The sequence below is a fragment of the Nanorana parkeri genome, unplaced genomic scaffold (genome assembly GCF_000935625.1).
Source record: "Nanorana parkeri isolate BGI_ZX_2015 unplaced genomic scaffold, ASM93562v1 scaffold87, whole genome shotgun sequence".
Classification (NCBI taxonomy): domain Eukaryota; kingdom Metazoa; phylum Chordata; class Amphibia; order Anura; family Dicroglossidae; genus Nanorana; species Nanorana parkeri.
The window spans coordinates 2,055,411-2,077,074 of NW_017306355.1; the positions used below are offsets into that span (position 1 = coordinate 2,055,411).

The 21,664-nt window shown below is 40.7% G+C and overlaps 1 protein-coding gene and 1 long non-coding RNA gene across 2 annotated transcripts in view; both read right to left on the bottom strand.

Moving 5' to 3' along the window:
• Positions 1–10,553: 10,553 nt before the first annotated feature.
• The window catches only part of RGS14 (regulator of G-protein signaling 14), a 67,692-nt gene continuing 56,581 nt past the window's right edge, over positions 10,554–21,664 (bottom strand). The window contains exons 13-16 of the mRNA XM_018552387.1: positions 15,724–15,805; positions 13,776–13,840; positions 12,542–12,743; positions 10,554–11,103 (exon numbers count right to left, since the gene is read on the bottom strand). Coding sequence (XP_018407889.1) covers positions 10,667–11,103; positions 12,542–12,743; positions 13,776–13,840; positions 15,724–15,805 — 786 coding nt within the window. The 3' untranslated portion in view covers positions 10,554–10,666. The remainder of the gene's footprint in view (positions 11,104–12,541; positions 12,744–13,775; positions 13,841–15,723; positions 15,806–21,664) is intronic.
• Positions 17,552–21,664, bottom strand: part of LOC108783755 — a 6,915-nt gene continuing 2,802 nt past the window's right edge. The window contains exons 3-4 of the long non-coding RNA XR_001941029.1: positions 20,643–20,648; positions 17,552–17,626 (exon numbers count right to left, since the gene is read on the bottom strand). This is a non-coding gene — a long non-coding RNA (uncharacterized LOC108783755). The remainder of the gene's footprint in view (positions 17,627–20,642; positions 20,649–21,664) is intronic.

A 21,664-nucleotide genomic window follows, 5' to 3' on the forward strand; every position in this document is an offset into this window, starting at 1 on the left:
GCCTGATCTGCAGTGTTGTTTAATTACTGTCATGTCATGCAGGACAGCTTGTGGGACACAAGTGTCAAGAAATTCCAAAGAATCCAGGACATTTGGAATAGATCAGTCTGTTTTTTTCTCTCCAATGCTCAGCTGCTGAAGTGGCTTGAGAATGTATTTGCTGCTATTTGATACATTTTGGCAATCATAACTACGGCCAATGGGTGATGATGGTTTGAAAGCAAGCTCCATATCCAAGCTTAGGTCCGCTGCAATGGCAGTAGATGCAACAAGCACTGCAGTAAATAAAAAAAAGCATACACTTGTGTTCGTCCCTTTACCTATCCTTCAGGCAGATCTGGGGGCCCTGACTGGCCAGTACACAGCTGGTATAGCAGAACACACAACAGGATAACCAGGGCCACGCTGTGGAGGATGCAACTAGGGAGCTGCACCCTATGGGCAATGCTGTGGAGGATGTGACTTGGAAGCACCAATATCTGGGCCACGCATGTGAAGAGGAAGCTCCACTCCATCCTGACTGACCAATTTGACCAATTGGTGCAGAGAGCAAGAGAGGGAACTGTACTCTGGACCGATGGTTGGAACTCTAGCAGCACCAGGAGCCTCACTACATATACGTACTAAAAACTAGACCTCTCATCACTTAACAGGTGCACCCACTTTTAGGGTGGTCATCCCTAGACCATGCCTAATTTTGGGTGCAGTCCCACCACTAAATATGTGGGAACCACCTACTTGCATCCACAACCCCTGGGTGATGATGTTGTCAGGAACATGGCATCACCAAGTCGAAGGTATGAGATTCCAGAATGGTTGGCATCTATGTAGTATAAAAAGCAATGATTGCTACATCTTTTTAGAGAAATGCTATTATGGGGGAAGTGGGGTCAATTAATGGAGGTATGAAGTACAGGAATCTAGAGGTGCCTGCATACACCTGCAGCAGTCTCCCAAACTTTCCTCTTGGCTGTTCTGACAAGCAAAACCCTGACAGTCAGTGAACAATAGACATGTGCAAGAGGGAGGAATCGACTGAGGTTTGGCTGTGACAGTAGGGTTTAGGAGGCTGCTGCAGGACATCTAACCTCATGCACTTTCTACCCAGGGCTGTCTTTAACGCGGGGCAAAAGGGGCAGTTGTCCCGAGCCCAGTCACTGTTGTGGGGCCCAAAGCAGCTGCCCCTTAAGGCCACAGAAGATACACATGCAGTAACGTTCTGTTTACTATATGGTCGGCATTGCATAGTGTTGCTCCACTCCTGCCATACGCAGTGTAGCATGACTGTGTGACGTCTCATGCGGCTTCACGTCTCACTTTGATGCCAACTCCTATTTGCTCTGGAGAGTAAAATTGCATGGTGGGGGTGGGGCGGGTAGGGGGCTGGATGTGGTATGGGCGTGGGTTCCCAAGAAAATGTTTGCCCAGGGACCAATATAAATATCAATATTAAAGACAGCCCTGTTTCTACCTGCAGAACGTTGCCCTCCTTCCCCCAGTGACAGAGTCTCTTTAAAGAAAACCTGTACGAAGAGAAACATGTACAATTCCAGTGCCGACATCTACTTTGGAAAATGCTGATTTATAATTCTTTGCTTGCTCAATGCTTGTCCTGGGCCAGAAAATCCATTGGAATCAGAGGCAGCCAAATATCTAGCATATTCACAAGGCCATCATTCTGTAATTCTGCCAGTATAGATTTCCTATAATAGAGATCACAATGCTGCCTTTACTGTTAAACAATAATTATAATATTTGAATTTACCTTTAATCCTGTCTTGTTGGCTAATGTAGATTTAATATAAACGTTATTGATGGCAGTGTGCAGCCTGTTATTTCTCTTCTAGTATTTAATGACATGACATAGCACATAAGGCTTATTTGCACCTGCAGATATCAGACAATCATATCTATTGACTGAAGCCTCCTACATCAATCCTTGTTACAAGTGGATGAGTCATTTATCATCGCGGCATCATCAATGTGATTGTTCCAGAAGCTTTATGACTGCGGTGCTATTTATTGTGATACAATGTCAGAAAGTGAGCGTCATACAACAAACATTCAACTAAATTTCAAATTGCCCTCCTAATCCTCCAGAAATGAAATATATTGTACCTGTACTGTCTCTCTTTAATCTGTAAAGTGATGTGCAAACCACTATATAAGTCCTGAATAATATTAATAACTAGGGATGCACCAATACCGGTTTTTCCGTCTGGAGTACGAGTCCAGATATTTTTTTTCCGGTACTGGCGGATACCGAAGTCCGATTAAGGAATAACTTGGCGCCCAGCTTCCTGATTAGCCGGGAAGCCGGGTGGTGTGTAATGACTCGCCGCCCAGCATCTTGAATAGCTGGGAAGCCGGCTCCACGCTCCCTTGCAACCAGGTGACGAGGAAGCATGGAGCCAGCTTTCTGGCCAATCAGGAAGCAGCTTCCTGATTGGCCAGCTTCCCGACCAATAAGGAGTAATTACACGGCGCCAGGCTTCCTGATTAGTCGGCAAGACGGCTCTGTGCTCTCTCGTCACCAAGTGTAATGGCTTGCCACCCTGATTGCTGATTGACCGGGAGCACTGCTCCATGTTCCCTCGCAGCACTGCCGGTCAGAGGAAATCTCGCTCTGACTGGAAGTTATGCTAATGGTATAATTATCGGAGCATTTGGGCGAGTACGAGTACTCGCCCAAATACTCTGTGTCGCACCGCTACCAATACTAGTATTTCCTACATATACTTGGCAATTCAAGTGAACCTGTACTTCATTTTATACTTCAGTGTAGACCCCAAATATGCTTGCTTGTACCTTCTATTAGCCAGAAAAGCTGTGTCTTTCTCTGAAGTAGTTTAACTTTTTTACTAGGGCATGAATTTACCTGATGTCAAAACTTTAGCATCTGCCATCCCAATATCCAGTAAAAATGTTCTTACAGAACAATGTAAAAGTCCCTTCAGACAGGGGATGTACAGTACATGCAGTAGTAGAGGGGAGCAAAAGTAGCCCTTGTACTACCTGAGTAAATGTGTCCTCTAAAGTCCAATTTAACTTTCATTTTAAATCCGTTAAATACATGCCAGATGCATCAGACATATGCAAAGTCTTGCAGTATAATTTCTATGAGAAGAAAAGCTGTCCCCTGGTAGCATTTTAATGGTCCGACAAATTAGACCTATATTTCTGCAATAAAAAAAAACAACACTCCCTGATAACTGGAAAGCTCTGACTTAGCAGGGGACATGTCTGATCTCCATCCCACTCTTCTGCATACTGGCAAGGGACAGGCTTTGCTACTCAGGTTTCGGCTGCTTTATAAATAAAACAAACTGGTAAACTTTAAACACCTTTTGTTTTGATGAACTTGGCATGTAATTAACTGAGTTAAAGGAATAGTTTGGTTGGGCTTGAAACCTTCACAAGGCTCATTGACTGAGCTTCTGTCATTAACTCAGGCAAGTCTTTCCAAGGTGCTGATACTCTTTACTTCCGCTTAAATAGAATTCTATTTATTTCAAAGCTGGCATCATACTCATTGCAGTAACCCACCATTAGTGCCCAGATGTCAACAATTTGTGTGCAGATTTTTGGCTTGCAATGGAATGTTATTGTTTTAGGATGTTTTATGAAGACTTCTTTGAAGTAGAAGTGTATTAAGTCTGACACATCTGTGCTGGATATAATTATTATTCACCAGCCACTTGTCATCACCATGAAAACAATTCACCTCTGACTTTTTTTGTTTGCATCCAATAACACCTGCATCAAAGAAAAGTTTCTATTTATTTTTACAGATTATAACTAAAGAATATAGTTTTATAGGTAAGCAGGATAACAATGTCTGACAAATCTATAAATGTAACTTAGACAAATGTAAAGTGAACAGAGCAATTAAATAAAAAAACACTTAAAGGAGAACTATGGGGTATGAGCTTTTCCCCATGGTTCTCCTTAGGGTAACGGGAGGACACAAACTAGCGCCCTACCGTCACCCTAAGCTCAGTATACCGCGAGCTACAACTCGCGGTATACTGAGACGCCGCAGTATACCACGAGCTGCAGCTCGCGGTATACTGAGACGCCGTAGCTGAAGCGGATCATGACAATTATGTCTGGATCCGCCCAGCTGCGTGAGTGACAGCTGGCTCTGCCTATCTAGAGGCAGAGCCAGCTGTACCCGCCCCCTCCCCCGTCCGTTCCGCCAGTCAGCGCTGGAGGATTTGGAGCGGGGAGGGGGGAATCCAGCCTCTCCCCTGTCATGGCAGAGGGCCATGACAGGATCGAGAAGTGAGCGAACGCCGGTATGTGTTCGCTCACTTCCCAATCTACTCAGCCGACCTGTGACAGTCTCATTGTCACAGGTCGGCTAGAACTTTCAGGTGAGTGAAAAGCACTCACCTCATAGTTCTACTTTCATTAGTATATATCCTGGAGTAGAAGGGTTAAAATCCCTGTCCGGTTGGGAAGATTTTCCTTAATTTCTAGTTCCAGAGATGCACTAGTAAATGAGAAGAAATCGCCACAAAGTTAGAGGGATTATTCACTTAGACAGTTGTCACCAGAACATTGGAAGATTTACTCTCTATTCCTTTTCCAAGGACAACTCAAATTTCTGGATTTTTTCTCACTTGGTCCCAGTGACAATGGTCAAACAAACAGAAAGATTGGACATAGAATAAAAGATTGGACACAGGATGCAATTCAATTAGAACTCGATAGGGGTTCTATTCCTTCCCTACTCCATCCAAATCTCCTAAAAAAAAGTTTTCCTATATTTACACTTTCATAATAGCTGCCAAAAATAAACCTACAATACAATTCTTGGAGGCGACGGTAATGTCCCTGTTCATCTCTACTTCTCTGCTGCCTCCTGGGAAAGCAAACCATTTTTATGCAAGGTCTGCTTTAACAAAATAATACTACAACCATTAGGTAATGTATTAGTAATGTGATTCATGTGTACCAAAAGATGTACATTATTAGGTGCTTGGGTGAATAAATGAGCATTTGTAGTTGTGCAAAAGCTTTTGTTTAAAGTGGACCTTTACCCCCTTCACTAAAAACCACAGGAGCAGAATGCAGCTCTGCATACAGAATTGAAAACATCTTACATTCATTAGCAAAAAAAATGTTTTTGCTTTTACTTAAAATTACTTTTTCCACTTCCTGGTTGAGTTAGGCACTGGTGATATAGTCCTGGTCTCACAGATACATGCAGGGAAGGCTACATCCCCAGTGCCTTCCAGTGCAATGATGTGCACTGTCACATGTTCCAGTAGACAGACCCAGAGTTCCAGGAAGTAAAGAGTAAAGAGAAATTGATTTATCTGCCCTTAGTGAAAATGTCCACAGTGAAAAGAATGGGGAGCAAAAGAAAAATAAGGTATTCATAAATAAAAAGCCTGCAACTATCTATAAGTATCTGTTTGTAGGTTACCATTACTAAACATTTCTAAAGGTATATCTGTAAAAAATAAATCAAATCAACTGGACTTCTGAGTTGAGAAAGCCAGTTTGATAGACAGCTAAATGTCTTCAAGAAAAATACAGCAAGTCCAGTTGCTTCGACTTATTGTTTACAGATATACCATGGCCTGGATGCATGAGAACCTTCACAGACATTTCTATAGGTGTGTTGTTGCCATTTTTAAGATAAGGGTGAGGTTCCTCGTCTCTTCATTCCTGGCTCATTTTCGGCTTCGGCTCTTGTGCCATATTGCCAAATGAGGAGGATACTACGTCTACGCCTTGGTTCAGCTTTATTGCTCTCTGAGATGAGAGATGATGGTTCTAATTCATTGTTCACTTAGCAGGTAGTAGAGATGAAGTGGTGACACAGGAAGATGCATTGTTCAGCTGGGAAATATGTTTGTCACTTAATTAAATTACCATATTGGTTGTACAAGATTACAAATCCTTTGGGGGAAAAAATAAACATAAACTGTACATGAAAATGTTTTACCAGAGCCCCCCCCCCCCCCAACTAAAAATGTGTGTAAGCTGACAATGACTTGTGCTAGGTGTAAAGAAGTAAAACCAGAATTGTAGAAAAAACCATTTAGCAGGTTTATTTGGAAACTTCAGAAACAAATACGCTCAGCCATCTACAAGGTAAGAAAAAATAGCTTGTTTATTTACATAACCAGGTAAGTGCTTCACTGAAACATATACATTATATTCTGATTCTGTTTTGTGTTGTGTATTCTTCCCCATGAGGTGATGGACTACTTCCATGTAAATAGGAACTGTGGGTGCTCTCTAAGTCCCGAATGCTACCTTAAAGGCTTACTTTGTCTTTTAACAAGTGTTTTGTAATAAATATAATAAAAATATCTTATTAAATATATTTTTATTTTCTTTTATCCTTTATATTCTATCTCTTTTAGATTTCCCTACCAGTCTTTTTTCTGGCTGTAAAAATGATAATAATATCAGCCAGGAGTCAGACCTTATGAATACATCACAGATGGATTACCACCAGCAGTTTTAGGACTTGTGTACACTGGTTTCCTGCATTTGAAGCACACGTTAAACACAGGTCAGTAGATTCCCATCTACCTCAACATTGCAGGGTGGACAACAGCTCTGAGTCTGTTTGGGTGTGCTGCGCTCCTCTGAACACAGCAGGTCCTATTGAGATACATTTGCGTTGAAGCAAAGCAGGTGAAATGCAGCCTTTTGTTATTTGTGAACGCATGGCACATATCCAAAGTTAGCATTACCCCCCAAGCTATTGCTCTAATTAAATTTTTCCAAGATCTGAGTATAAAGATAAAGAATCTGCTAGCGTAGGTATAACAGCTGTGATATGTAATAGTTAGGCATCAATGGCAAATGGGTAGATGATGTTGTTAGTGGCTCTGGGCAAGCCTGACCTCTGTTATTTTCATCTCACTCTAAGCCTAGGGAAATGGTCAATCAGGGCTAGGAAGACCACTAAGTCTGTTTGACCTCAGGCCCTATAAACCTCCAGAACGTTCTCTGATATTTAATTGCTTGGCATGGCTTGCCTTACACTGCCATTGAGCAAATAAACAGCATTTCACAGAAGCAACACATATATTATTTTTAAAAGCTAAGTTTACCTTTTAGACCATGGTTCACATTACACCCATATTTTGGATGTATTTAGGGTTAACATGAACATGGTCACATCCCTAGCCCCTCACCCCCAACCGTTCCCCCCATTTACCTAAATCATGGGGTTCTCCTCCCCACAGGCTGCTGTAATCTTTTAAATGTGGCGCAGTGTCCACAGCTGCGTCATCCATTCACAGATCCTTTGAAAGGATCTGTGAATTGAGAGATTGCAAGCCCAGCCTGCCAACGTGGCAGAGGGACTTGTCATCCCTATTTGAGTACAAGTACAGCGACGTCAACCACTGATCATGGTTGCAATGCTTTACAGGCTTCAATGTAGAAAAATAATAAATGCACAGTTCATCTTTTATGAATATGTGGGCAGTTATTCATTTTTTGTAAAAGGTAGATGATGCCTTTAAAAAGGCAGAGGAAGCATGGCAGGTGACATACTCTATGAGAAAATGCAGAAAGCCCTTTGCAAACAGCTTGGTAAAGTCTGGAAAATGTAGCAGGGCAGTTATTAAATGAACGGGGTTAAAGGTGGAGGTTTCTTTCAACTGTGCAATTTTCATATTTTGACACTTTATCAGATCTCGTCTTGCAATATTTAATCAGAGTTTGCCTAATGATGTATAACTCAATGCTTTGACCTCCACTTTCAGGACAGGCAGGAAAAAATAACAGAGGTAATTGCAGCATAGCAACACTTTACCCATTTGTGGCGAGGGGACATCGTTGCCCACAGGCCCATGCCGTGACTCTAACTTCATGAGTAATTTGCCTACCTAAATTATGTTTACACTGTTTTTTTAAGTACGTTTATGTCTTTTATTCAGAACATTGTTTTAATAAATACCCTGTTCTAAATTCTTTATTATAGGCTGAAGAATAGATTAAAATGTGAAATATTGCATATTTCACTTTAACAGCTTATAACAATCTTTTTTTTACAGGTTGCCTTTCCCTGACTGCTGACTGCTTCTGGCAAATGTGCCTTTCTATGAGTTTGTAAAACATGCCATGTGATCACTATGGCATCATAGGAGCTATGCTGATTAGATTGATTCTAGATCATTGTATTGGATTGCTGTATTATACGTTTTCTAATGTCCATAGACACCTTCAGGCTGGTCATAGACAGCTCGAGTTAGCAAGCCAATTTCAAGCATTGCTAGTAATAGTTGAACTTAAAGAGTGTTACAACAAATGCAGTTGAACATGCTCATTGGAGCTCAGGAGATTTTTAATCTTCGCTACTGAGAATGGGTAAAAATCAGACATTATACATATACTGTACAGTAATACCTCGGTTCACAAACGCTTCTGTTCGCAAACAATTTGATTCGCTATCAGAAAGTACAGCAAAATTTTGCTTCAGTTCGCAAACTTCACATCGGGTGACAAACACGACTGTGGTCATCTTCCCCGCTCTGACATGTGGTTGTGGCTTCCTCTAGTCGAGATCGCGGTCGTAGACAGATCTGTGCACATTTGCTGTGAAGCTTTTTTGTGTGCTTTTTAGCACATACAGTACTGTACAGTATTATTCAATCCCGAATGGTTTCAAAGAAAGTGCAGAGCAAGCATGGCGGTAAAAAGAAAGTGCAGAGCGGTGATGAAGGTAACCAGAATGTGCACAGTGGTAAAGAAGGTGACAAGAATGTGCAGAGTAATAATGAAGGTAACTAAAATGTGCAGAGTGGTAATGAAGGTGACAAGAAAGTGCAGCGCAATGATGAAGGTAACAAGAAAGTGCAGAGCAAGAATGGTAAGAAGAAGGTTTTGAAGAAAATAACCATTGAATTGAAGAAGGAAATTGTATAAAAGCATGAGCGTGGTATTCGTGTGACTGATCTGGCCTCGGAGTACAACGGAAAAGATTACCTTATTTACATTGAACCTTATGGGGAAATTTGATTCGGTTCGCGACCAATGCGGTTCGCAACCAGAATTGTGGAACGAATTAAGTTTGTGAACCGAGGTACCACTGTACACCTCTGTCAGCATAGGAGAGAATCAAGGCAGGATCCAAGGTTCATGCAATGCAGGCAGATATCAACCCCACCTTTCATTCTTAGGCAGATACTGTATCTGTCCATCTATGAACAATCTAACTGGTCAACTGGAAATGGATGTGTTGTAGACTATTTCTAAATTAATTTTAAGCTGATATAAAAGACACATTATTGCAGCTATGTATTTATTATTACATTACTGTACATACATTGTTTAGTTTTTTTACATTTAATGGCATTTATTTTACATGCAATAAATTTGGTAAAGTAGAAAATGTAACACAGTGCTAAAGGTATGAAAAAATAAATATTATGGCAGTAAAGTAAGTGACTATAGGGCTAAATAAATTTGGTATCAGCCTCTTGCAGTCCCCCATGCAGTAGAACTCAAAGTGGGAGGGGCAGTACTGGGAGCCAATTGGATATGTTGCATGCAAATGTTTTGAAATTGCTGATAGGAGAAGAGAGCACAGGGGGTGACTTCATCAGTCTCCTGCTGCTTTTTCACTGTGCAGTCAGCAGGCTGGGGTGAACACTGTATTCCTAACCGTACGTGGTATCATCCGTTTGGCTGTGCTGTTTGACAGGGAGCTGGATGGACAGAAATACAAATCCTTTGGCAGGTAAAACAGCTCACTTATATGTATTTTATCTATGTTTTTAGCTATTTGCATGGAGTTCAGCTTTGATTGAACCTGTTTAGAGTAAAGAGTTTTATGACTGCTTAACAACCTCTAGGGGTTTTTAGAAGTAACAAAAGAAGTGGTTACACATCGTTAGGTATTATTACAGTGCTCTATTTATCTCAGGAATAGAAAATCTGCACCTCCTCTAGACTTTCATCAAAATAGAAAAATTCAAAATAGGGCAATCCAAAAGTGACTGACAGTTTAGGATGGACTCCGGCAGAGTTCAAATATCCACTGATTTTACATCTTGGAACCTGGCAAGTAGATCTTCACTGTAAGTTCCCAACGGCCCACTTCTCCACAGAAGTAACAAACCTTAAGCTTGCCATACATTGATGGAAAAAAGCAACATTGAAAATTTTACTTGAGAGAACAAAATTCTAACAGTGAATGTGTTCAGGAAACGCCATTCATTCCAAAATCCAATGTTAAAAGCAAACAATATTTTGAGCTACATTCATCAAGTCTCTGATGGCATTATCGAATGTTCTGACAAGATTTCTCAGATGAACGTTCATATAAAAATCGACCATTGTATGGCCAGCTTAACTCTGTTCAACCACCAGTGTCAGCTGTGCATTCCCCCTGGTGATTCTACTGTAACAGATGCAGTGAGGGAGTTGAAGAATTTGAAAAAGATCTAAGGATGTGTTTATAAGCTGGCAGATATCAATCTTAACTGGGCACCACACAAAACTGAATAGACAGCTTTGGGTAAAAATGTTGTTTGTTGCCCTCATAAGAGTCCATTCCATGCAGCGTACAGACGAGTAAAGCATATTTTACATTTCCTGGATTACTGCAGAAAGACAGATGTTGGCACACAGTACTCATCTCTCTGAGAGTGATATAAAGTAATAATAATAAATACACCGGTAACAATTACATTGCAGAGTCATTCTCCTCTGTATGTGGTTTGTCATCCATGACTGCTGATTCCAAGGACAAATCAGAAATAGTCACTGTAGGGGTTGTCACTGTAGGGATTGTCACTGTAGGTGTTGTGTCATTCCTGCCACTGGCTTCTGATAATGGGGGAATAGTATCTTCTATCAGAGACAAACACACTGTTTCTGGTGATGTAGATCTGCTGTCTGTAGTACGATTTTGTTCTCTGCAGTTTTCAGCAGAACCTTCCAGATGAAGATCTGTCTGTAGTACCTCGGCGTCACTGTAGAAGCTGGTCAAATGGCAGCTATCACATGTTTCATCTGTTGGAAGTTTCAAGAATTCTGGTAGAACAAGGTCCTCTTTACATAGTAACCCACGCTGGTTATCTGCTCGAGTGCTCTGAACTCTGTTTAGCATCTCTACCAATCCTACAAAGAAAAAAATATTGCTCAATTACAAGTAGCACCAATATATGTAAGCCTTTACTACCTTCTCCCCAGTAAAGCATGCTTTGCCAACACCCCACTTCTCTCTCGCATGCTTTGCCGACACCCCACTACTCTCAGGAGCAAATGGAGTAAAGAGAACCTATACTAAAAGTTAATGTCAATAATCTAATTACCATGGTAAAACCGGGGGGTTTAGATATTTACTTTTGCTAAAGTCAATGCTGCTACAGAATCCCTGTAATCCTTAAACAACCAAAAGTCTAGGCATTGGTCAAATGGTATCTGCTGAAGGTAAGGATCAGCAAACCTGAATTCCTTTACCCCTCTTTAGCAAAGATCCCATTACCATAAACCTCAGTTTTTAGTTATGTGGTCAGCAATGAAAGAAAACAGGGTGTCAGAAAGCCAGAGTCAGAGTTCGAGCGTCGCCGTCTGCGCATGCGCCTGTTGCGGACCATAGAGCCGTAATAGGAGCAGCGTCTTTGTGTAAACGTGCGCGCATACGTGTCATTTGAACAATTGGCACCAACTGGGCTATATAAAGGCTGTGTTCAGCTATCCTCCTATGCTGTCAGATCGTCAGCTTTCTGTGTTCTGTGTTCCTGTAAATTCTGTATCCTGATTACCCGTTACTGACCCGGCTTGGACTACCCTCTGTTGTTGCTTGCTCCCTGAAGACCCCGGTTTGTTTTTGACCTTGATCCTCACCCCTTGTACTACATTGCTAGCTCGTTGATGACCTCGGCCTGCTTGACAATCCTTCTGCCTTGTGTGTTCTGCTTCCAGCTTCCTCAGCTCATCTGATCTAGAGCCTTCTTGATCCACTTCGGTGCATCCACATCCTGCTTCCTGCCTGGATCTACGCACTTCATCTCATCTCGCAGACGCAACAGGCTAACCAGCCTCTGGCACCCTTGCCCCTCTGTGCCCCGGCGCCCCTGTAACCAATCCAGGTGCTCCGGGACCGGAGCTGTGAGAGAGGCCGCCCTCGTCAACTCAGACTCCCCTAAGGTACGTGACACAGGGGCAGCATTTTCTCCAGAAAAGGTCAATATTTCATCCCTTTTGTAAATCTTTATTCATCCCAGTTAACACAATTCTGTTACCAGTACAGGTCCACTTGATGACGATCAATTTTTTTCACCTATACTCCAGACTTGATAGGTATACAATATCTATGAGAGTGCAATCCATATAAGTCTAAGCATATAAAAATATATTATTTACCCCCTAGAAAAAGGAGAATTATATTTTTTTATTAGCTGAAGGAGCAAAGTTAATTATGTTATTACCACACAGAAGGCTTTACAAAGGTTCTACTGTGTTTTGTTTTAATAAAAAAAAAAAAGCCAAATAAGTAATAAATCTGTTTCTTTTTAACCACTACACAATATGTCACCCTTTTGACAAGACGTACCTTCAATGTCATTGTTGGGTCGATAGGGTCTATTTTTCACTTGGCTGGATTTGTTAAACTTGGTGGTAAGTGAAGCATGATTTGCATGACTAGATTCCTTGTTTGCTCGATGGTGGTGATCTGCTCTTGTCATGCTTAGTCCAGTTTTTTCCTTTGTTGCATGTTCTTTTTGTATGGAATTCAATGGCAAGGTGAGTTTCAACTACAGAAATATAATGGATTACTGTTTACAGATGTCTTTGCTCACGGCAAAATTTGGGCAAGGTTTACTCTACTGGGTTGCACATATTTGCTGAACAGGCAATAATAATCCCTGTTATTCCCATTGATCTTTATGTTTTCAAAATAGACCACACTGTTTTCTGCATAAAACTGTCAGAGCTTTCATTAAGGAAGACAAAAGGGGACTGATCGGCAACCATTAAAGCCAACAATATGTCACCACCTGTATTTGGTATAAAAATGAGGACCTCAGTGCATTAAAGAGTAACTACAAGCAAGAAATGTATTGCTAAGACTATCTAGAGAGAACTGGCACCCTGGTTGTTCTCACATGTCCTTGCAACCAGACTGAGCAGGACTTTCAGAAACAGTCTGCAGATTCTTTTTAGTTATTTTTGCTTGGGAATTCTTCTGCAGAACTACATCTTGTTGTACAGGATGCTTCCAGGAGATTGCAATATGATGAATCAAGGGTATGAATACATTCAATCTGAATGACCAGGAGTAATTTATAACCTAATTGGGGCTGTGGTGGGGCAGGCATAATTAGAATGGACAACTAATTAAAATATACAGGGTTATTCACAAAAGGGAGAAGAGTTTGGAGAAGGCCGGAGAAGTGAACAATCAAGGACAACATAGCGGATTTGGAAACATTCTCCAATTCAGCTCACTTTCCAGTTCAGCTATGTTGTCCTAGATTGTTCACTTCTCCTGCCTTCTCCAAACTCTTCACCCTTTTGTGAATAACCCTGATAATGTATTTTCAGATGGGCAGAGCTAGGAACTTAGGACTCTATGTTGTCAGTAATCAAAGCGATTTGCAGAGAAGGACAGGCTGATGCACTGAAATGTCATAATGAAAGCTACAGATGCAGTGCAGGTGGGCAGCACTAACATTGTTTTTTAAAATGGCATGTTGTCACACTAGAATGGAATGAGGATTTAATACTTTACATGGGGAAGGTCCGTGTGATCCTTGTTGTCTATGGGGTTTCAGTCAGTAATAGACATAGCATTTTACCTTAACTTGTCTTTCAACTGTATGTCCTCCTGTTTTTATAGGATCGTTCACATCTCCTGAATCAAGAAAAATGTACTGTAAAATTATAGATAAACCCATACAGCATTAACAAGAGCATATGACAAATTGCATGATTTTGTTTCTTGCTTTTAGACTTATTAGTACAAAAAGCACCATTATGCATGAGGTCTGCACATTCCTGAAGAAAAGACATAAGGAAATGCCTACTCTCATCAGCAGTCATAACATAATTGTAGTCTTTCATTTTAGGGCTACCATTTCCATAAAAATGGGCTGACTCATGCCTAAGAGTTGAGTATTCAGTGTTTTTCTTTTGTTTATCCCACCTACATGCACTTGTTCTACATTAGCCTACATAAAACACAAGTCTAAGGTCTTCACAGAGCTGCCTCCTTCAATCCCAAGCTGCTTTCCATGGAGGCATGGCAAAGTATGGCAAAGTCAAAGCAAAGTATGCTGGCTTTTATTAATATTTGACATTTGTTTTTTTATATGATAAACTAATGTTTTGTATAATTAATCCATTAAAATGTATGTGAATCCAGAACTTTAGTTTTATATATGTAGGGAATGATTACATCTGTCTGGTTTTTACTGCTATCTGGAGCTCTGTTAAGGTGCCCATACACTGGCCGAATTTCAGCCGGTTTTTAATGTAAAGGCAGTACTTTGAGGAACTGGCCAAAATTTGCACAGTCTGTGCCGCTGTCGCCACCCTTTTGGCCGGAAAAAAGAATCTTTGTACAATCAGAGCTTCTAGCCATTAAGTTGGGTATTCTGACAAGGCCAGCCACTGTCAGAATACAATGTAAACAGCGGCGAATCCTCGATCGACACGCTGTTAGTGTTGATGGAGGAATTGCGTCAGCTTTAGAGAGATTTCTCCTCAACAGTTTAACTAGAGAGTAAGCAAGGGAAGATCTGCAACAATGACATCTCAAAAAGGTTCCAGCCTTCTCCTATTCTACTTTTAAAAAATTAAAAATGTGTTTCCATCTGTGTTGCTGTTGGAGAGTTCCCCTGATTTCCTGTCTAGTTAAAGGACAGAAAGTAAAAGTCTCGAATAGCAGTAAAAACCTGACCAGGGATCCAACCCTTCCCCACTCAATACAAAGCCAAGAAAAATGTTTTGGCTTGCTATTCACTTATAACTTGGTTTGCAAAACATCACAGGCTTTCCTACTGACATAGCATACTTACTGACAGCCTGTGTATAAACAACTAAACCAGACTATGGTGGAAGAGAGGGAGAGGGTGTGCCCTTCCTCTGAGTCATTCAGCAGAATGTTTACCCTTAATAAAAATGATTAAAAACATATATTTTTTAAATGTATTTTTAGTCCTTGACATTTTGAATAAATAGCCAAAAATATATAAAGCCAGACTGTTTAATCTCTGCTTGAAGAGAGGGATGGGGTTTTTCTATTCCTCTAAATCATTTAGCAGAGTGTGTAATCTAATCTCCCTACCTGCCGGTGTCAAAAAATACCTATATAAAATATTCATATGAAATATTAAATAGAATTAAAAACATGTTTTTAACTTTTTTTTTATTTGACATAATGAATATATACAATAAAATTAAAAATACGGTTTTCAGTAGATATGATGGATTTGCTAGCAGGCATGAGGGTGGTTAAAGAAGGAAGAAGGATGTACAACAGAACTATGTAGAACAGCTCTCATGAAATGGACACAGGAGGTCAACCTCTCAGCTAAATCAAGATAAATGTGTTTGTAGCAAATACAAATTGTTGGCAAATGAAGTAAAATAGAAAAGGTCATCACTTTTATTAAACTGAATAATGAACTAAATATTTGAAAAGTGACAGACAATTCTTTAAAAAACACAGCTCCTTGATCAACCAACTGCCTGCCTGTTATTTTGGAAAATAAATAAGATGAATTTTCTTACCGGGGAATGTGTGCAGAATAAGAGTCAGTCCTGCTACCTGGCTCACAGACATGCTTTGATCTACAGCTTGTGGTTCACCCATCTGTTGAATAATGAAGCACATTAAATACATATATGTTTATTTCATTGCATGCCTACATAAGCATAGCAGAAATCCATAAAATCCTCTAAAAATTCTTAGGGTTCCTTTGGAAGGCTAAGAAGACGTGTCAACAAATAGACTGGTATTGTGTTTCCCAAGGTGCCTAAGCAAATTGAAATACAAATTAGGCTTCTAGGAATTAGGCAACATAGTTTATGATGGCTTGTAAGCTTCCTTGATATATAAGCAACTTAATCCATCACTAGGTGCAGTATTTATTTCGGATAATGCTTCTAAATTCAATAAGCATTGGACTTTCAGCCTACAATGCATTGTTTCAATAGACTCTCAGCTCTATAATGGTCTCTAATTGCCCAAAAAATCCTTATTGAATTCAGTGACCTAAACAAACATAGCACAACATTTTTAATTAACCAGTTACCAAATTCGCAAGTTTTTCCATAGGAAAATTCATTACTGGTAATAGGTGTAAGTAATCATCTGGGGGGGGGAGAGGATATCAGTTTGGTTGCATTCTCAGTCTTTTAAACTGTCATATCCCTAATACATATAGGGACAGATTTAATATCCTGGTTCCCATGTTTCATTCCTGAATGCCTCCAAGAGGAATTGCCTCTAACAGGGTTATTCACAAAAGGATGCAGAGTTTGGAGAAGACAGGAGAAGTGAACAATTTAGGCCACAATAGCTGATTTGGAAAAATTCTCCAATTCAGCTCACTTTGCAGTTCAGCTATGTTGTCCTAGATCAGGGGCGCCCACTATTTTTCGTCTGGAGATCTACTTTTCAAATGACGAGCTCATTGAGATCTACCAACGAAAAAACACCTGCATTCAGGGGCGGGAGGGGGCGTGGGCTGCGCAGGCAGGCCCCTCGCCCACAGTGCGATCGCCTGCATTAGTGCCTGTGTTCCAGTCCAGTGCGATCCGCAAAAATGCTGCGAGCACTATTTTTGCAGATCGCATTGGACTGGAATGCAGGCACTAATGTGCCTGCGTTTCCGAGTGCGGGCGATCGCACTGTGGGCGATGCCATTGACTTCAATACAGCTCCACACCCCCCTCCCGCACCGGAACGCAGGTAGTCGGCCTGCTTAAATTCCAGTGCATTCCAGTACATTACAGGTCCCGTCGTCCTGTCCTCCCGTGGTGCTTGTGTGGCCGACGTTGCACATGGGGTGTCCTGCACCTTTCCATCTGCAGCGTCTGACACACATTTTCTCTAAAATGTTTCTGTCTCTAAATTGTGGCGAGCTTGCTGGAAACCTCCTGGATGACAGCTGAATAATCCCAAAGTGTTTAGATGAATCGAGGAAGTGAAGGTGAATTATCTTTGCCATACTTTAAGAAATACTCAGCAGCACTTCTAGGATGCGCGATACTTTGAGGTCTTTTAATGCCGCAAATGCTGGATGCAAATGCTGTGCAGTTGAGAAATTAAGCAAAATGGTGGGAAATATGCGCAGCAAACCGCATACATTAATATATGGCAAGAACACTTATACAAAGAATCATAACAGAAATAAAACTTTTTGATTAATTAGCATGACATTTTGGTCTTTGCACCTAAAAATGTTGCAAACACATTCATAAATTCCCCCCATTATTTTTTGTTGACCAGACATAAAAACAAATAGCATTACTGTAGTTAAAGAGTGCAGATTTTAACCCCTTCATGACTGAGGCCTTTTTTTCATTTTTTTTGTACCCATGTTATATTCCACATAAATGATCCTGGTCCGCACCAGTTCTAAGTCAGCTGCTAGGCGCCGGCCGAGGCGAGGCGCTGTCCTCCGTCACCCTCATATCACTGCCCCCATGACAAATGCCCTAAAAATATGGGCATTTCTACTCCTTCACACCTCCCCGGGGCAAGCCTGTTTTTCGTCAGCTGCAGACTATACCGCATCCGCAACTATGAGCCTAATATCACATCAAAACTTTACAGAACATTATAGGAAGCAATACCCTCTTATCATTTAATGCCTTTAAAGCAAATTTCAACCTACCGAATACAATGTTCTTCAGATATCTGCAGGTGCAGTATGCAGTACAAACCCTAGGCCCTCCCACCTTGACGTCAGACCCCACTGAAACTACCCTTATTCAGAATAGGTTGCACAAACTCCTCTCAACCTTATATCCGAGACTCCTAATTTTGGACATGCCCAGACTCCAACATCTATTTTAGATCTGGGATGACACACAGGCACACTACATCTCCTACATGATTTCAGCCAAAGATATACATTACATATTTATATACACAACTCAAAATGCTACAAAGGGCATACTACACCCCATTCAAACGTTCTACAGTCTACCACACCTCTAGCCCCCTCTGCTCCTTCTGTCCCAAATGCCAAACTAAATCCAACTCATTTATATATGTAATGTGAACCTGCCCTCCGAGGGATTACTGGCTACACATTATTGGGTTTGGACCTTGCTATCTTACTCTTGGGACTGATGAACAGTCTGGACTTATCCAAATCTACCCAAATTTTCATCACCTATGCTGCTTTCTATCCAAAGACGCCAATACTCCTTTGCTGGAAGCTCCCTGATCATCCCATATTCTCAAGGTGGAAATCACGTGTTGACTCCACCCTTTCCCTATACAAACTTGCTTTCATAGGTCAAAATTGCCTCCAAAAATTGACAAAATATGGTCTAAATGGTTAAAATTCTACTAAATGGACAGCCCCCTTAAATACTTGAATATCTGTAAAATGTCTTGGTTCAATACTATACACTTCATGTGAATAGCTATGTTGCATTGCGGTTGCCCTTCAATATCTAAACACCAAATTCCTGCGCTGTAATAAACTTTCATCTTATGGTCTTTACAATCTTTCCTGATATTATTTTCTGGATTGGAATCCTTGTGACCAGTACTAATCAAACATCAATCTCCATTTATTTCCATAGACTACAAATCCATCCACATCAAACAGTCCTTGCTTATGACTGCAGGTAGTTTACATTATAACATTCCTCTAATGCTTTGGTCTAGCTAGCATAATATCCAAGTTAAGCCACAATAAAGTCTTATAACTGATCTGATAAACAGTATCCGTCAGGAGTCTCAGCCTTCAGCCATGAACAGAACATTGGCATATGGGAATAATACTATGTGGTTCCTGCCCTCTACATAATTGGCTCCAGCTTTATACATTACTCTGTTGCATCATGTCGCCTTCAGGTAAATGCACAGTCGGCAGGGTTAGTTAGAAATGAAAATTTATCTGCTGACTAAACTGCCAGTAAACTGTATAAACTGTGTTACTAAAAATATTCAATAAATACTTAGTTATAATCCAGTTCATATTCATTAAAATTGTAATTTTAACTGAGAGCGCTTTCATTTTGAAAGGCCGGTATGCTTATAAAACATAAATAGCTGCAAATAAAAATTATAAATGAAAGAAGTTATCATATATTAATTTGATGTGTCCAAGATTTATGTGCCTGTGCTGTACAACTGTTTTCATGCTAAAATGCAAAAAGATCAGCCATTTGAGGCTTACTCACTGCATTCACTAATGTACTCCTGTGACCCAAAGTCATCATATAAAGGTCTATTGCCTGTCACTGCTCTTTGCAGGGAGAAGACGATGAGCTGAGTGATCAGAGGTTACATAATAGCTCAGTTCTCGATCTATAGTGCAGGTGTGTGACAGTTGCAGTGTCATATTACCACTTTAAGTATTGGAAAGAGTGTATTTTACTCTTTTAATAGTTTTACTTTAGGTTACTGTATGGTTAGGCTAATTGATTTGATGATTTATATTAAAGCGGACCTTTACACTCAAAAATCAAATTCTACCAATGCATCCCTCTATGTATGATGATTAATAATAACATAGACATGTCAGGTGTAAAATGCTGTGATTTTGAAATACCTACACTTGCACAGCAATCACTTTCTGCTTTGAAAGAGCAAAATGACTTCAGTTAGCCAAAGCAATGAACACTGGGATTGCCTTGTCATCAGCAGAGCATTGCTGAAAAATCTCATCTGTAATCTCATGAGATCTCAGGGAAAGGTATTTTCCTCCCCTGAGATGATGTGCATGGTCACATGTCTAGTCACATGTGCCAGGAATCCAGGAAGTAAAAGGAGAACTAGTAATCTGCACTTAGTAAACATGGCTACTGTGAGACGACTAGGGAAGAAAAGATAAATAAGGTATGCAAAGAACACAAAGCCGGCAATTATCTAGCAGTATGTGTTTGTAGACTGTCATTACTAAACATTTCTAAAGGTGTGTTTGCTGTTACTTTAAAGATATGGGTAAAGGTCCGCTTTAAGACAGTGGGTTACGGATAAAGCTTAAAATGATATGAAAGTCAAAATGTTTTTGAGCCATTTCACATGCTGAGAATATCACTTACAATGTATGCTGCGGCTTAATGTTTAAAAATGTTGGCTTCCTGCAGAATCAGCTGGTTCCTTGAGCACTATCTCTTTCTATGGACCTAAAAAGACTTGTTTATAGTGCCAGCTGGGAACACACACACACACACACACGGGTAGCTCTTTGGGACCCTTTAAAGGAAAGGAGCCACCCTAAAAGAACACAACACGGCAAGCTTATTCTACATGGAAAGAAAAAGGCAATACACGAAGGAGTAGCTATAATAACATCTGAAATAATTTGAAGCTTTAATATCAGTTTAAGGATTATGTGTAACCTGTCTGGCAGGAGAGGAGATCTGATATTTCCTTGCTGCAGTTTCACTTTCATTTATAGGTCTTCTACCTCCTCCGCCCTGAGAATGGTCTGTGAAAGAGACGCAGCAGACTGATGAACCCCACCCTTTCCTCTTATCTGCATGTTTCTTGTTACAACATGAGCACGGCAGCAGACCTGATTGGCTCCGTATGCTGCTTCTCCATCCCCCTTTCTGAGCTCTGCTGTAAATGTACTGCAAGAGGCTAATGCCAAATCAGATTCAGGCACTTACACTACTTGTATTTAAAAACCTACATTCAATAACGTATTCATTAAAACAGAGCTGCATTATTTTGGGTCTTTTATATCTGCCTGGAGTTCAGCTATAAGAGGCTATTTATTATTAGTGTTTATTAACTCTTTAGGTAGGTGAGGATTTCTTGTTACAGCTGCTTTAGTGTAAAGGATACATAGAGATTTGTTTTTGTTTTAACTTTAAGGAAGATTTCAGATTTTTTTCACTTATTCTTAGGAGTGCTGCACTGAAAACTACCAGTGCTGGAAAACATATCTGATGGATGATCAAAATGTTCACTATAGATAAATGTCTAAAATGCAATTTGTATAGTACCTGCATTATGCTTTCTTATTCTTTGGTCAGATTTGTTGTAATATGGTTTAGAAACAATTTTCACTATAAGGCCTGCAATTTCACAATGATAACTTCAATAAGGAGCCAATAAGATGTATACGTAGACTATATTAACATATAGTATTTGTACAAACTATGAAAAACAAAGAGATACATAGCTGAAAGTCTCTGCTAACCGAGCACAGGGCAGCCATCAGAAATTTTAGGGCCCTTTACACGGCTTTAGGCCGGGCCCCCCCCCCCCATGAGAGTGACCCTGCAGCCCATCTGAGACTGTCTATAGTGGGCTCTGAAGGGGTTCTAAGGTAGGCTGGTCAGGGCTGCATTCCCCTCCCTAGCCTAGCTCCTCTTACCTGCACACCAGGCCTCCTCTGCCGCCGGACTGGCCAGGAACTGACGTCACGAGCAGCGTCGCTGATGGGGCCCCAGCTTGTCTCGAAGCTGATGGAGCGGCAATGCTGGGGCCCTGCGCTGCTAGGGCCAGGCCTCCGCTGCATGCGGCCCGTCC